Source organism: Paramisgurnus dabryanus, chromosome 20, assembly GCF_030506205.2.
Source record: "Paramisgurnus dabryanus chromosome 20, PD_genome_1.1, whole genome shotgun sequence".
Lineage (NCBI taxonomy): Eukaryota > Metazoa > Chordata > Actinopteri > Cypriniformes > Cobitidae > Paramisgurnus > Paramisgurnus dabryanus.
In genome coordinates, this window is record NC_133356.1 from 1019700 (window position 1) to 1035109 (window position 15410).

Below are 15410 nucleotides of genomic sequence, written 5' to 3' on the forward strand. Positions count from 1 at the left end.
GCTGGGAAAAGCGATGCGTGTTTGTTTCTCTCCAGAGCTTCAGTCTTCTGTGTCTCCAGGTGTTGTTGAGTTTCCTTCTGTTCCCTTTGGCATTGTTGATCTGAAAACACACTTGTGTTGTGTGGACACAAACTGCACTTAATCCTCATCTCATTTATCTCCCTAATGCTGCTGCTGCTTTACTGTACTCAAGTATTTCATCACTATTACTGAAGTCTTTAAGCAGAACTTTAATATATCAGATCGTGAAGTCTCCAGTAGATTACTTTATATAGTAGAAATCATCTAGATAGATGATAGTTGATGTCTGTGTGGATGAAGAGGCGATTGAGACGTTTACTAAACTCAATGATCTGATCTCTGTTACATTTGACAAAAATATTTCCTGCCCGTCAGTTTTATTCTCTGATTCTGGACTTCAGCTAAATTTGTTATCTGAAAATTTCAGTTAATAAGAGAAAGCTATTATTATTTGAACTGATGAGAAGACATCTGGTGTGCCTGCTTCTGTATGCTGATCTGGTTTATTGATCTGATCGGAGGTGTCTGTTGGATTTTATTGAAGCTTTCTCCCATTGGAATTCAATGACTGTGAGCTGTGATGGAGTATTGATCGGTCAACACACAGCAGATCTTTCATCACAAAACCTTTTATGCTCTTAACAATGATGTCTTTCAAAACTTTGATATTTACACTGTTAAACTCAGTGTTTTCTTTAAGATATTCAAATAGATTAAACTAGATTCATGTGTATATTCACCTCTGTCAGTCTTCAGATCTCTCAAATGATCACATTGTTTTTAAATGTCACATCATGTAATGGAGGAGTTGATGATTTTAGTTTTAAATGTGAATGATGTTTACTGTAGCTGAAATAAATGGCAAGATGAGAAATGTGCTTCAGTTCTTATAACTTGTGTAGATTATAGCGGCATGTAGTGGTGAGATTGCGAATTGCATCCAACAGTTTTGTCCACAGGTCTGAAAGCGTGAAGATGGAGAGGCGAGGATTAAAGAGATCAAGGCACATCTGAATCCAGTGTTCTGACTCTGAGATACCTTCATCGTCTTCATCGTCCCACCATTCAGTGATTGATCGAGTAAAAAAAAAATAGATTAAAAGGTACACTTGGGAAAATTGTGCAATCAGTTAATTGTGTAACGGTAGCGAACTTTTGTGATTTTTTTTGTTTTGTTTGTGCAAAATGACAATAAATATGAGCACAAGATTGAATGTAACATAAAGCAAATGATTGTGGTGAATTAAAATGAATATTTACGGGTCTCCATTTCCCTTTTTCCCGATGATAGAAAACATCAACAGTCAGAATCTTCTCAAGCCACCTGAGGAACATCATGACATTGAGCTCAGTAGCCCGGACACTTTCATTCTAACCTTCAACAAACTATCAACCCCCAGTCGCCTCCATTAATCCATGATGCAGATAGGTAGGTAATATGTTAACATGAACAAACAGACAGACTCCTCTGTGATGAAGACGAGGTCTTTAGTTTAGCCACATCACATGCTGTGCTGTCTAGAGGCTGAAAATAAAACTGTGCTTTAGTAAAATAGTCAACTTTATTAAGATGTGTTGTGTGTCAGCTCACTGCCGCTTGTGCAGAATATCAGTCAACAAATGAGAGAGAGAGAGAGAGAGAGAGAGAGAGAAAAAATGCTGCACTCCTCCTCCTCAGGGAGTCTTCAGGAGGAGATGTGGTGTGGTTAGGGGGATCCACTGAGGTTTAGATTAAATTACGAGTCTGTATAAACCTAAAAACACATCTCACCTGATTTACTTATATAGAGTTCAAACCTTAGCTGTGTTAGAGGTGATGAGTCTAGTTTAAGTTCACTTATTTATTGCTGTTTTTGTAGTGTTATAATTGCTTCTGTTGTTTACCTTATTTTACTTTGGATAAAAGCGTCTGCTAAATGTAAATGTTTAATAGAATTACAGATGAATGTTTGTGTTTCTCCTCTCATCATTTCTGTTTACTTTACAACTTTAACCATATTTTGGAAAGATCCTCATTTGCTAAACGCAATAAAATATAGTAAAAAGGATTGGGGTCTTTGTATAAAAGTAAAAGGTTTTCTTTTAGGGTTAGAGTATGGGTTAAGATTAGCTGTTTACAACTAACTGTGTATAAACCCTACAGAAGTTTATGAAATGACCATATTTAGATTTCGTAACTAAAACATGCCTCCCATTAAATCACACTTTCTACTCCATATAATTCAAATATCTTTAATCATCAATGTTGAAATACAAATATAAAAGTGTAAAAGATGTTTGTGATTTAAGGTCAGGGATATAAAATATCTTTAGCTAAGTTTAAGTGTAGTGTAGATACCATAAGCCAGTAGTTTATGTGTGCCAACTATAACTGAATATGAATGAACAATTTATGTAAATAATGTAAATCTCATTTCATTCATTACAAATATTACTAAAATGCAGTTTACTGTATTAAATTAAAATACTGTATTTTATCACAACAATGCAGTTCTTAATAAGGGATATAATATGTTGACCATTTAAATCATCTTAATTTTTTGTATTCAATTGTAATCAATGTGTATCTTAAATAATTTATTAGTCCATTTTTTATAAAGTTTAATAATCTGTAAAGCACATGAAAGAGATGGATGTGGGTTTAGCTGAAAGCTCCAGCAGACTTCACTGATAAATGGCGCCATCTGCTGATATTAAAGTCAAACTGCAATCATGAGACACAAACTAATTTCCAGAGGTCTGTAAGATCATTAAAACATTCATTCAGTCACATATGAAATAGCATATTAAAACGTTTTTATGGCTTAAATAGCTTTAATGAAGTTTTAAAGCATCAAGTTTACAAGCACTTACTATTTACCTGTTAAATGACAAAGCAGGTAAAGTAGATTGAGGGAAGGACCTGAATGTCTTTTTTGAGATGTCCCTGAGGGCCTTTTCCGGATCTAAGCACAAGTCATACCATAAGAGACGTGCTAAATCATGGAAAAATCATCAGGTCAACTTCAATATTCTCTCAAAGAGTTTTCCACAGGCAAGTAAAGGATAAATGCAGCGCTTCAGGTTTAAATCACTCAAGTCTTGATTCCATTGACATCAAGATCTACTGTAGGACACATTATCTGCATTTCTCTGCATTATTAATTCATGTAAGTCCAAACTTGATAGTAATTTTAAGGTGCTAGTCACAAAGGTAAAGCTAGTTGACCAAAGGGATCTTTTCTGGTCAAACTAGTTAGGACGCCTGATTTTGCATTCAAAAGCACTGACTAAAAGCCTTTACTGCATTTTAATTGTCTGTGACAAAATGTTAAATAATTTTCAACAGTGACAGACAAAATGAGACAATGGCACAACTGGATAATTGTGTGTGTGTGCGTGTGTGGATTGGACTTGGATTTTGCAGAGCATGTTTCAAGAAGTACAGGTACAGTCGTAATTGCATTCAGACTAATCCATTATACTAAACATGTTAAAATAAACTTAAGCATCTCTCTGTAACACAGAATAACACATGTGGCCTGTAGCAGAAACATAGCTTGTAAGTAAAGAGTCTCTTTACAACTAGTCACACAAACCAGCAATCAGTAGTAGTAGTAGTAGTAGTAGTAGTAGTAGTAAGAAGTAATAGTAGTAAGAAGTAGTTAGTAGCAGCAGCAGTAGTAAGTAGTAGTTAGTAATAAGTGTAGTAAGTAGTAAGGATTAATGTTAGTAGTAGTAGTACATGACAGGACTAGAGTTTTACTGTGACCTGATAAAACAACTGACCTGATCAATAAAGATATTGAGATATTTAAATTTTTTACATCTGAATCTGTAGAATGTAGGTCACACTTTTAATTATCTTTAAAAACCTGAAGATTTACAAAGTGCCATTATTGGGATGTCTCATGAGAGCAGAAATAGGACAGAATCCACCACGCTCGGACCTGGAGGAATATCAGAAATATGTCAGAGATTTAAAGAACAGAGACGACCAAATTAAAATCACGTGTGAGGTTAATTGAAGCCCCTGGTGTCAAAAGAGAGAGAGAGAGAGAGATGGATAGAGATGGAGAGATGTTCTGCTTTTCCTTATCATATATTAAACAATGAAACAACATCAAACATTTCTTAGCTCTTCATCTACATGAATTGTTGTTGATAGTTTAATGTAGTGTTGAAGATGGCCTGGTGTTGTATTCTGCTCTGTTTCACACTTTAAAAGAAAGCTGCTAATATTACCGTCCTTTATTTACTATTTAATTATACCCAGTTGTGGTTAGAGGCTTTTAACCTGAAGATAACCAGTGCGACTGAGGTGTCCTGGATCAAGATACACTAGAAAGATGTGTTCATTTTTTACAAGTTTTTTTGTGTTAGGCTATTTAACAGATAATGTCTTATTTTGTGTTGATTTTGTGTTAAAATAAATAAAAGGGACAACACAAGTTGTGTTAAAAATAATAATTCCAATAGTAACAACACCATACTTATTACAGTAAACAAATCCCGTCGTCTTACTTCACATTCATTTTTCTGCCCTCTTTTAAACCTTTACAAATACAGATTTCTTCACATGTAAGATGTGTAACAGTTCTTTAAAGGGGAACCAATTATCCCATTTACCATTTAACATTTCCTTTGTGTGTGTGTGTGCGTGTGTGTGTGCGTGCGTGTGTGTGTGTGTGTGCGTGCGTGCGTGCGTGTGTGTGTGCGTGCGTGCGTGCGTGCGTGTGTGTGTGTGTGTGTGTAACGATATGCAAAACAAGGTACAAACCCCAAAGTAATTGATGATGCGATTTATCATCTCCAACTTAAATCTCTTTTCTTGGACTACAAAAACACACACGGATTGTAGGCTGTGTCGGTTGACATGGACACGGCGATCATTATCATAATCCCGCCCACTTCAGACTCGCAGTCTGTAACTAGTCTATGTTTTCATATTTAAAGACTTTACTACTGACTAAACCATGATTCAAACACAAGTTTTGTGCAGTCCAGAGTAGCACTTGTTTTTTGTCGTTTCTACGATCACAAAAGCAGACATGGTTTAGTATCCTTAACTTACCAATCTGTTCTGCTCAAACCGCCCTGGTAAAGTTGATGGATCAGCTTGGTCATCAGCATTTTCTGGATCAGATTCGGCTCATATTGATAAGGTAGTAAAGACGATATTAACTCCTGTCAGTATCACATTGTGAGCTAATCTAACTATGGTAAGGAGCGTCTCATTTCCGGCTGACGTCAGAGGTATTTAGGATTGGTGAGCTGGCCAATCAGAGGACACTGTGCTGTTCAGAACGATGAGCTTTGTACAGAATCAACACTTTTCATGGAGGCAGGACATACAATAATTTACAGTATGTGGAAAATAATGTGATTTTTGAACCATAAACCACACACAAATAGTATTACACAAAATACGCTAAATAAACTTTTTAGCAACAAAATAGGTGCTCTTTAACTGCGTCCTTGCATGTGCTGCAGGTTTTCTGTCTCTGTGTGAAGCTGTGTTACATTGTCCAGAGATGCAAACCAAAGCATGAAATGATTTATTTCAATAGCAAGACAGCAGCAATCTCATACAATCCTTCAGAGATAAAAGTGTTGGGTGTATTTTTATGAAGTTTAGAAGGAAGCACAACAAAACACGCGTGTCTCAATGAAACCAAACGTCCCACGTTACTCAAAATCTGACTCAGAATTGTAAGTGAAACTCAAGTTTATTATGGCTTCAGAAGGCCTGAATCAGATGTTTATTCAGAGCAGCGCAGAAAATGCCGGCCTCTGATTTCCAGGTTGGTCTATTTTTGCTTGGTTAAATTTGATCAGTTCAGGGAGAGAGGTGAAAGGTCACATTTTTACTCTGCCAGAGTGGAATTCCTTCATCAGTTCTTCCATTACTCCAGCATTGAGAGGAGGAGTTAAAGAGAGGTCTCTCTCTCTGTCTCTCTCTCTCTCTCTCGTTCTGTATTTTCACACACACTCTGTTGTACTAAAATAAACTCCCCCCTCCCATCCCGTTGTGTGTTTCTCTCTGGGATATCCTGCTTGGAGCAGCAGTGTAGTATTTGTGATGTATGGAAGACATTACCTGGGAATGTTATCAGTGTGTACACAGAGAGACACAGCCCTTCACACACACACACACACACACACACACACACACACACACACACACACACACACACACACACACACACACACACACACACACACACACACACACACACACACACACACACACACACACACACACACACACACACACACACACACACACACACACACACACACACACACACACACACACACACACACACACACACACTGCATTTCACATGTGTACAGCTTCTTTCACCTACACTTGCCTTGTTTTGGGCTGTTACACTTAATTTAAATGTAAATGTAATGATTTTTAATCTTGTTAATAAAAACATTTATGATTGTTATTAAATCTCAAATGCTCCACACTATTGTTTTTTTTAGATTTTTCTTCTCTGTATTTTTCTCCTGACAGAACATTACTGTTACATTGATAATAAACAGATCAAACGAGCTCACGAACGGGCTTAAGTTCAAAGCCACTGTATTCATTTGAATGTCATTGAGCCTGCGGCTTTGTTTTCTTCATATTTAAATCGATTTCTGACTTTACCAGTTTTTCAAAAAGCATCAAATATAACACCAAACGTCTGTTCAGAAAATATATATCTTTATGTATAGATGTGTCTGGTGTGCTGACATGTTTTACAGTGTTGTACAGTAACTTTCTAGACACTGGACTTACAGTGCGCAGTTTCTATTTAATAAATATTTTACAACACAAGTAAAACTAAAAGTTTTCAATTCACTCCAGAAATTTCCATTAGTTTTCCCAAGTCATTACACAGTTATACATTTCCTATTTCCAGGTTTTCCATGACCACTTTCAAACATCCGTGGAGGAATTAAAGTGAATATGTTAAGTGTAAACAGTTATATAGCCACACCAGTGTCCACACACACACACACACACACACACATATATCCGCACACACAGACACACACAGACTCGCACACACGCGCACACACACACACACACACACACACACACACACACACACATGTGCTGCCAGTCACAGCTGTGGTAAACACTGTTGCACTGTGATAATCTCATTTCCCTCATCAGAATGTCACTGGATCACATGTTTCACATGTCATTGGATCACATGACAGGTTTAGCATCTTCAGCAGTGATCACCACATAACAATATTTCCAGAATCAACTTAAGTTTAGTCACATCACAATCAATACAATACAAAGATTCACTGAGAATCCAGACTACTTCTTTAAACTTTTAGGGCCGGTTTCCAGGACAGAGATTAGACTAAAATAAATGTAAGAGCTGTCCAAACTGAAAAGAACTTGCACTGACATATTTTAAAATACATCAGTGCCCTTTTGTTTTGCCTCATAATGTTTTTAGTAAGGAATGTTTGTTAAAACTAGTTATATTTCCATTCAGATGTGTTGTGTGTCATAAATCTAAATATTTGAATACTAAACCTCTCTTTCTTGTTTTTATAACATCAATCAAAATGTCTGAGAAAAAAGCCTTCAAAACTATAACCCTCTGTAATTCATTTAATTTTTTATGTCCTATAATTCTATTTATGAGCAACACATTTCATTTATATGATTTAGGCTATATCTTTCCCCTTGGTTGTTCTTTGTTTGTTATTCTTGTTGTTGCTGTTTTCTTGTTGTTGTTATCATTTGTCATTTTTGTTACCTGTACTGTACATACTTTTGAGCAACACATGTGTTGTGTTGTGTGTCATCATTTCTGAGGAAAGTTCTGCACCTCACTTTAAAGAGAAACTCCTTCAGATTCATCAGTGCTATATAGATATATAAAACGGCAAATAGTATATGTTGAGTCTTTATAAAATCATGTCAGGGAAAAAAATGTGGAAATAAAAATTAAGTTGCTATAAATGTATTTCTGACAGAAAAGGAGACGCGCAGCTGCTCTTTTTACGTCACTACGACCGTGAAATCGCCGAATTCTTAAAGAGGCAACACACATCGCGCGTTGCCCTTTTAAGAGCCGCGTTTTCCCATTGGCTGCGTGACGTCACGCCAGTGCGGGACCCACTCCGGCGGCGGCGCGTCCTCCCTAAACAAACCCAAACGATGCGCGAACGGGCGAGTAGACACGCGTCGCGTTGAAACGAGCCAGAGATCGCCGCGTGCCTCGGATTAACGTTTCTCGGTCATGACCGAGACGGAGTGACGCCGCGAGCACAGACCGCGCACTGGATGCACTCGAGCATGCGCTTGCCCAGCTGATCGCGACGCTAAGCCGCAGCGTTGGACGCGACGAGCCCGTATACTTGACTCTGAAACAGCGTTCAGTCCTCCGACGACTGAAATAATTACATTCGCGCTGATCTGAAGTCAGTAACGATGGCGGGAAAGCTGACAGGATCGGGCGCGGGGATTCTGCTCGTCACCGCCAACGTGGGCTCTTTATTTGAAGATGTGAGTGAAAGCTGTGCTTTATTTCTGCTCTAATAATCTCGCAGTGATTTACTTCATATCCATCAGTGACCTCTGAACCTTCATTACAAACCATTGAGTGTCTCCAAAGTTCTTCATGATGTTGATAAACACGCGCTTCACTTTGAGTTTGGCTTCATCAGTGATGGGTTGTTGTGATAACAGGTAAAGATCTGTGGTAGATAGATGCTCGTCCTCGCAGTGACTGACGGACTGACTGACAGGTTTGTTGTGATACAACGTAAAATACAACACAAGAAGACTGTGTTTTTGATGTTCGTAGGTCAGTTTGTTTCTTGGGTGATTTCTTTCTTTATTGTCAGAGTTGTGTTTTGCAAAAATTGGTGTAAAGGCTTTCAAAAGTTTTTTGGAAATTCCTTGAAAGACATCAGGGAGTTTAAGCAGGATGATTTTAAGGCTCTGGAAAGTCATAATAATTGATAAAATCATGCCTGAGTGCAGTTTATTTACATTAACATTGATGTATTTGGTAGAAATCCAAACTTTAATCTAAAATATTTCATCAGTATATGTGTTCCATGACATTTACAGTACTAGCACAACACTGTAAAACATTTCTGTAGAAGTTGCAGTATTAGTGGCAGCTGGTTGCCAGTAACTTACTGTAGATTTAAATTAATGTTGCAATAGTTTGTTGTTTAAAGTTAAATAAAAAATTTGACATTAAAACTATAAAATAACAGCCTCATGTAAAACATCCTGGGAACCAGAAAACCTCATCAACCTGTTTTGTGTTATCCTTCAGATTTTGGTTCTCAGAATGCTTTGCATGAGGCTGTTATTTTCTAGTTTTATTCCGTAAAGATAAAGACTTGTTAATGTTCATTTAAATTTGAACAAACTGTTGCCAGTAATTAACATCTACGATAAGTTACTGGCGAACAGCTAACAGTAATTTTTAACAGTGAAGTTTTAACTTACCAGCTGAGCTGCCGAAACACTGACTGTATGTCTCACATGTTTGTGTTTCACGGTGTAATAAATGACTTTAAACCAAAGTCTAATAGTTACAAACTCACAGAAATCCATTAGTGAAAGAAACTTTATTGACCAGAACAGTGTTTTTAGACAAAATCATTATTAAGAATAACATTCATGAAATGATCCAATGTGCAGTTATATAGCAGCCAAATGCTTTTTGAAATAAATCATGACTGTGATCATTGCAATCTAGTTATATTTACAGTAAGTGCTTTATCTTCTGCAATGAATCAATAAGATCTTGTTTCACAATCTGGTGCATTTGATTCGGTTTGTTTAAACATAATGTGAACACGGCAATCATACTTGGATCCCACCATGCTGCTCGGTCTGTGACGACCTAACAAAGATGGTCTTGTCAATTAAACTTCTTATTGGTTGGTTGTTTTGAGAAAGCAATCTGACCAAACAGATCAATAACACAGGCTAAATATGATGGGTCATTGCATTCAAGCAACAGTGTGTTTTGCAAATACACTGAGACAAACATTTCAGACCAACTGTCTAGAATGCATAAAATACAAAAATGTACAAGGTGTTCAGTGAGCGTCTCAAAGAGATGAAACAGTGCTGCTGAGATCAAAATGATGACATAATTTAAGAAGAGCTACAAACAAACAAACAAACAAACAAACAAACCCACAACTGTTGTCTAAAAGATGTCCACTATGAGAGGGATCACGCTAAACATACACGAGTGCATTCTGACCAATGAGAGGACACATACATTTATTAACAAATTTTGGTCCATTTTAAAAATTTTCCATAAGAAAGTGAACCTAACTGAAAAGAAAATTGAATAATTTACCCATTTTAATCTCTGTTTAATGGTCTAAAATCACCTTAAATCCCTTCATCTCAGTCTGGACCCTGTGGTTTACTATAAACCTCAATTGAAGCAGTTATTGTTATTTCAATCGATGTAAATCATTATGTAAAGTTGTGGTAGATCAGGACTGAAGATAAATAGAGGATTCAACAAATAGTTTCCTCTAAACTGTAGTAACATATGAGGCTTGGTGTCAAGTGGTGCCATAAAACCTGTTTAAAAGTTAGTAGTGCCAAAAAAAGACTTAACGTTTTGTTTATGGCTTGTTAGGTGTAACAGTATTTTTTAAGTTAAGACGGATGAGTATAATGTGGTTTTATTGAGATTTATATCTTTAGTAAATTTCTGATGTTGAAGAAAGAAAGAGTGCTTTATTTTCTTCTGGAGGACTCTTGTGTTGTTCTCGTTTATGTGAAGAGTATAAATAGTTTTCCTGTCATGTCTGTTTTATGAATATCACTGTTTATACATTGCTTGTGTCACGAGTGTGTATGGCCAAAACCAGCGCACCACTTATAGAGTCTTGAAAGCACCATTAAACCTAAATATGTAACATGTTCAGACGTCTCGGCCCTGAATGGGCCTTTTGTGCCGCACATGCCACAAATGCAAAGGTTTTCCAAATTATTTGAATGAAGTGAAGGAGGCTTTTGTCAACAGTCACAAGATGTTTTAAGCTGAGCAACTTTTGCTTTTTTTTAGAAAGTACTAGTTAAGTTTGTCTACTGTAGTAATTTTTCTCCAGCACTCCTCATGAGATGTTATTAGAGGGTTTTTGGAAAGTGAGAGACATGTATTAGTGGAGCGATATCATTCCACACTCTTCAGGAAATATAAATGACTTTCCTTTATGGAAATCAGCCGTTCAGGTGAACTGCGCTGATGCCAAGATTACACCCATGACTGTGGTTTTAATATCTGATGGGCAAACTAGTCTGTGTGTGTGTGAGATGAAATTGAGCATGCATAAGCTGATCTACTGGTCGCTGCAGTCGAGGATCATGGGAAAGTGAGCTTGAGCAAATGTTTTGAGATGTTAAACTTTCAGATGAACAGGAGCTTTAGTTCTCTTACACTTTAAGAAAGGATGTGTTCATTTTTTACACATTGTTTTGTGTTATGCTATTTGTGTTAGGCTAAAGGACACGTCAACTTATCAATTTGAAAATCTTTGATTTACCACTGTATTTGATGCCCAAACATACTATCGACACACACAGAAATGAGCACAAATGGACAGCTGTATGTGAGGCTTCTGGCGATTATGTTATTCTTTCAACCGTAATTGTTATCTTGGTTAGTTTTTCAATGAATTTTGCAGCCCTAACTTCTCTGTATAACACTTTCACAGTGCATCCAGAAAGTTGTCATACAATTGCCAGTGTGTGCACATTATCCGTGTACTTTACTTTTCAAAATATGTGTGTGAAAAATGTTTCGGATTAGTTAAATGTCTGTTTACAGTATGACGGTGTTATACCTCAGACACATCAAAGCATCATGTGCTGATAGTGAAGCTCACCAAAACACATCCTGCGTGAGGTTTTTTAAGACTTGGAGGAGCACGTTTGTCCTTCTAGATTCTCACCACTATAATCCATCCAGATGTAGAATTTTTTTTACTTTAAATGTTGGTAAAGCGTAACCCAGTGGTTCGTGAATGATCTGTGTATGTTGGTTGTGTTTATACACTGTAAAAAGTAAAAAGTTGGATCAACTTTTACTTTAATTTGTAGCACTTAAAAGAATTAAGCTTATTGAACTTAAATGTTCAATAAGCTTGAAGTAATTTTTTGATCCAACTTTTCACTTTTTACAGTATGTGACCGCAGTCAGTGTATGAAATATGCAAGTCTTGTGTTACTGATCGGGATGATCAGGAGTTTTGCAGCCGATACAGAGTACCCGATTACTTGTCATCATGATCAGCTGATACTAGGTACAGATTTTGATTTTTCAAGCTTTATGGTAACTGTCACTGTTAACCTTTTGGCAGATAAAGTAACACCACAGATGTTGCCTTATTATTGTTTTTATAGAGAATCAAAGAAATAAGCACAGTAAATTTTCATTTTACAAAAAAGCAATTTAATATGACTTAAGGTAGGCTTATGTCTATATACCCTGATTCATAGAAAGTACAACAGTTTTTCAGTCAAGAGCAGAGAGTGATTTTTAATATTATTGACAGACAGTTTACTGTAACTTTAAGACATAAGAGGTCTTTGCTCTGTACGTATGCTGAATGACAGGCTGTGTCAGGTGTGCAGTGTGCACGCTGTGGACAAGAGCAGCTGCAAGTAAAATGAAAGTTTAAACTGTCAAAATGCATGCAAATAATAAACTTTCGCCATGAAGATGCAATAAACGCCGTAGATGTATATGTTGTATATGCTATTTAATGGGGATGTGAAGACGCGTCACATGGCATGTTAGGACTGGAGTGTGCACACATTTAATGTAGCATGATTTTAACCATAACTCTAAAGTAAGGCAGAGAGAGAAATACAAATTTGCAGGTCACACATGAGCAACTGGTTGTTAAAATGCAACACTCTGTAAAATGGTCTCTTAATATTCAGGTAACCTATCATGACAAAAACAAATCAAAAGATCAGTTGTTGTGGTAACGATGTCAAATCACTAACCAGTTTGGTGGGTATGTTTTACAATTTATAGTCACTTCATTTGCTGCTTCAGTTAATGGCATCTGCGCAGACTGAGCTCACATACGGTGTGCACATTATAGCTGCGTTTACATGGACAATTGTATTAAATGTTCAATCCATATAGGCAGTTGTAGGCTAGTGGTTAGAGTGCCGTAACCCGAGAGTTGCCGGTTCGAGGCTCATGACTGGCAGGTTGCGACTGTGGTGCCCTTGAGCAAGGCACCTTAACCCAAATTGCTCCCTGGGTGCTGCAGGGATAGCTGACCACTGCTCCGGGTGTTTTTGTGTTCATGACTTGCAGTATGTGTGTTCACTATTCACTGGATGGGTTAAATGCCGAGGTCAGATTCCAAGTATGGGTGACCTTAGGGTTAGGGTTACTATACATTGGCAAATACTCACTTCACTTCAAATAGAAATGCTCCATGTAAACACCTCAATCGAAATAAAAAGGGCCAAACCACTTAAAGAGGGATGTTTAAGAGGGATGTTTTGTACTTTTTTTTAAAGCAACACTATGTAGTTTCCATGTAAAATTGACTCACGGCTCCCCCATGTGGTTGAAAAGTGCAACAGTGCCTGGTATCAGACACTCTTCTGCAGGCAGGGGGAGGGGTGGGGCTGTGTGCTCTACCCTCCACCGCCACTTTCAGAGTGTGCTTGTAGCAGCTAGGAGGCTGCTCAGGTTGCAGCAGCAGTCGAATTTGTCCAGTTAAGAGTTGTTCTATCACTGCAATAATTTTAGAGACATTATTTAAAGGTTGAAAAACTACATATTGTTGCTTTAATCCACTCAAAAGGACATGTAAACACTTGAACTGAAGCTTCATGTGCAATCTTCTTCTTTTCTTTTTAATGGTGGTTGGTAAACCCACTAAAGGGTGCATTTTCGCCACCTACTGGACTGGAGTGTGAAACATATGCACATGTTCAATGTTCAACTATATTTGTGCAATGTGCGCATATCAAATGATCAAATCTGATTTGAAGCTTGTTCCAAATAAACGCGCACATCAATTCCATCACATCATTTCGTGTTCATGTATATTTTATGATAGAATTTATCAATGAGAATAATTTTTTTCCGATTGAGGCCAAAGGTGTTCCTGTAAACGTAGCTAGTGTTAGATAAAGTTGAATTGCATAGCAGCTACGCATTTCTGACTTGCGGCTACACAGCCTTAAGCAACAAGTAAAGGTGCGCTGGTCTGTTTCCATTGAAAAGAATGGTGCAGTCGAGTCCACAGAAACAGCCCCAGGTGGTGTAACATAGTTTGGGGAGTGACAATCGCAGTCGCTGCGTTTCTAGAGAAGCCCTGCTGTTTAAACGGAATCGTGCGTACAGGGCAACTATTTATCTGTCACGTCTCCCTTTACTTTCTGTTACTGTGTTAATGTGGAGATAATGGAGATGACCGTAAACTGCTTCGTAATCTTCTTTCACAATAACTGCGCTACAGTATAATGTGATATTCTACATACAAACATTCATAGATGCCGTCATGCAATGCCAAATTTCTAGTGTAACACACACATCTGAGAGTGTGCGTAAAATCACGCCTAATGTTGTACATTAGTGCTAACTCCATTAATGTCAGCTATAGGTTTATTACCCTGCTGACAGAAAACTGGGGCAGCTCTTCCTCAGTCTCTTGATAGCTCATTAGCTCTGTTTGCTTGTCCAGTGCACTGTAATTTTGTATGTTACTTAATATATGTTTTGTGTATGTTATGACAGTGGTTTTCAAACTAGGGGCCGCAAGATGGTGCCAGGGGGGCCCCAGTTTTATGACATTTTATGAAATACATTAATTTATCATGAATTCTGTGTAATTAAACCTAAAAAAAATAAGGCTACTAACCAAAAGCACTACTTTTTTGTATAATTTTAGAGTTTTAGAACAGTTTTTGTCACAATTTTCTTTGGAGGGGCTGCGAAGGAATGCATAGTTTACAAGGGTTGCCGCACACTGAAAAAGTTTGGGAACCACTGTGTTATGATATGCATTTTGTTTCTGTTTGCAGGGGGGAGGGAGGGGGTATGGTTCCTTCTTTCTTTTTTGTCCTTGGCCAATCACATGTCTGTTTACTGTAGTACATAACATATCTATGCATGACTAACTAACCTGTAACCACATTTTTAGTGTAAAAACAAAACTTGACTAATGTTAATGGAGTAGTAAGTCTAGTATGTATTGTGTTAGTGATTGTAATGAACATTGTCTTGTAGTGTCCCTCTGATGATCAGAGTTTGGCAGCGTACATAATGTTCGTAAAAGACACTCGTTCACGTGATAAAGACTGAGAGCTTTGTGACAAAACACAATTAGATTTTTAGTAGCAGTCGGAAATGAATTCA

The 15410-nt window shown here is 37.4% G+C and overlaps 1 protein-coding gene across 2 annotated transcripts in view; it reads left to right on the top strand.

The window, feature by feature from the left end:
* Positions 1-8131: 8131 nt before the first annotated feature.
* LOC135786543 (inositol polyphosphate-5-phosphatase A-like) overlaps positions 8132-15410 on the top strand; it is a 149940-nt gene continuing 142661 nt past the window's right edge. For both annotated transcript variants that reach the window (XM_065296004.1, XM_065296005.1), the window contains exon 1: positions 8132-8533. In XM_065296004.1, the coding sequence (XP_065152076.1) occupies positions 8459-8533 (75 nt within the window). In that variant the 5' untranslated portion in view covers positions 8132-8458. The remainder of the gene's footprint in view (positions 8534-15410) is intronic.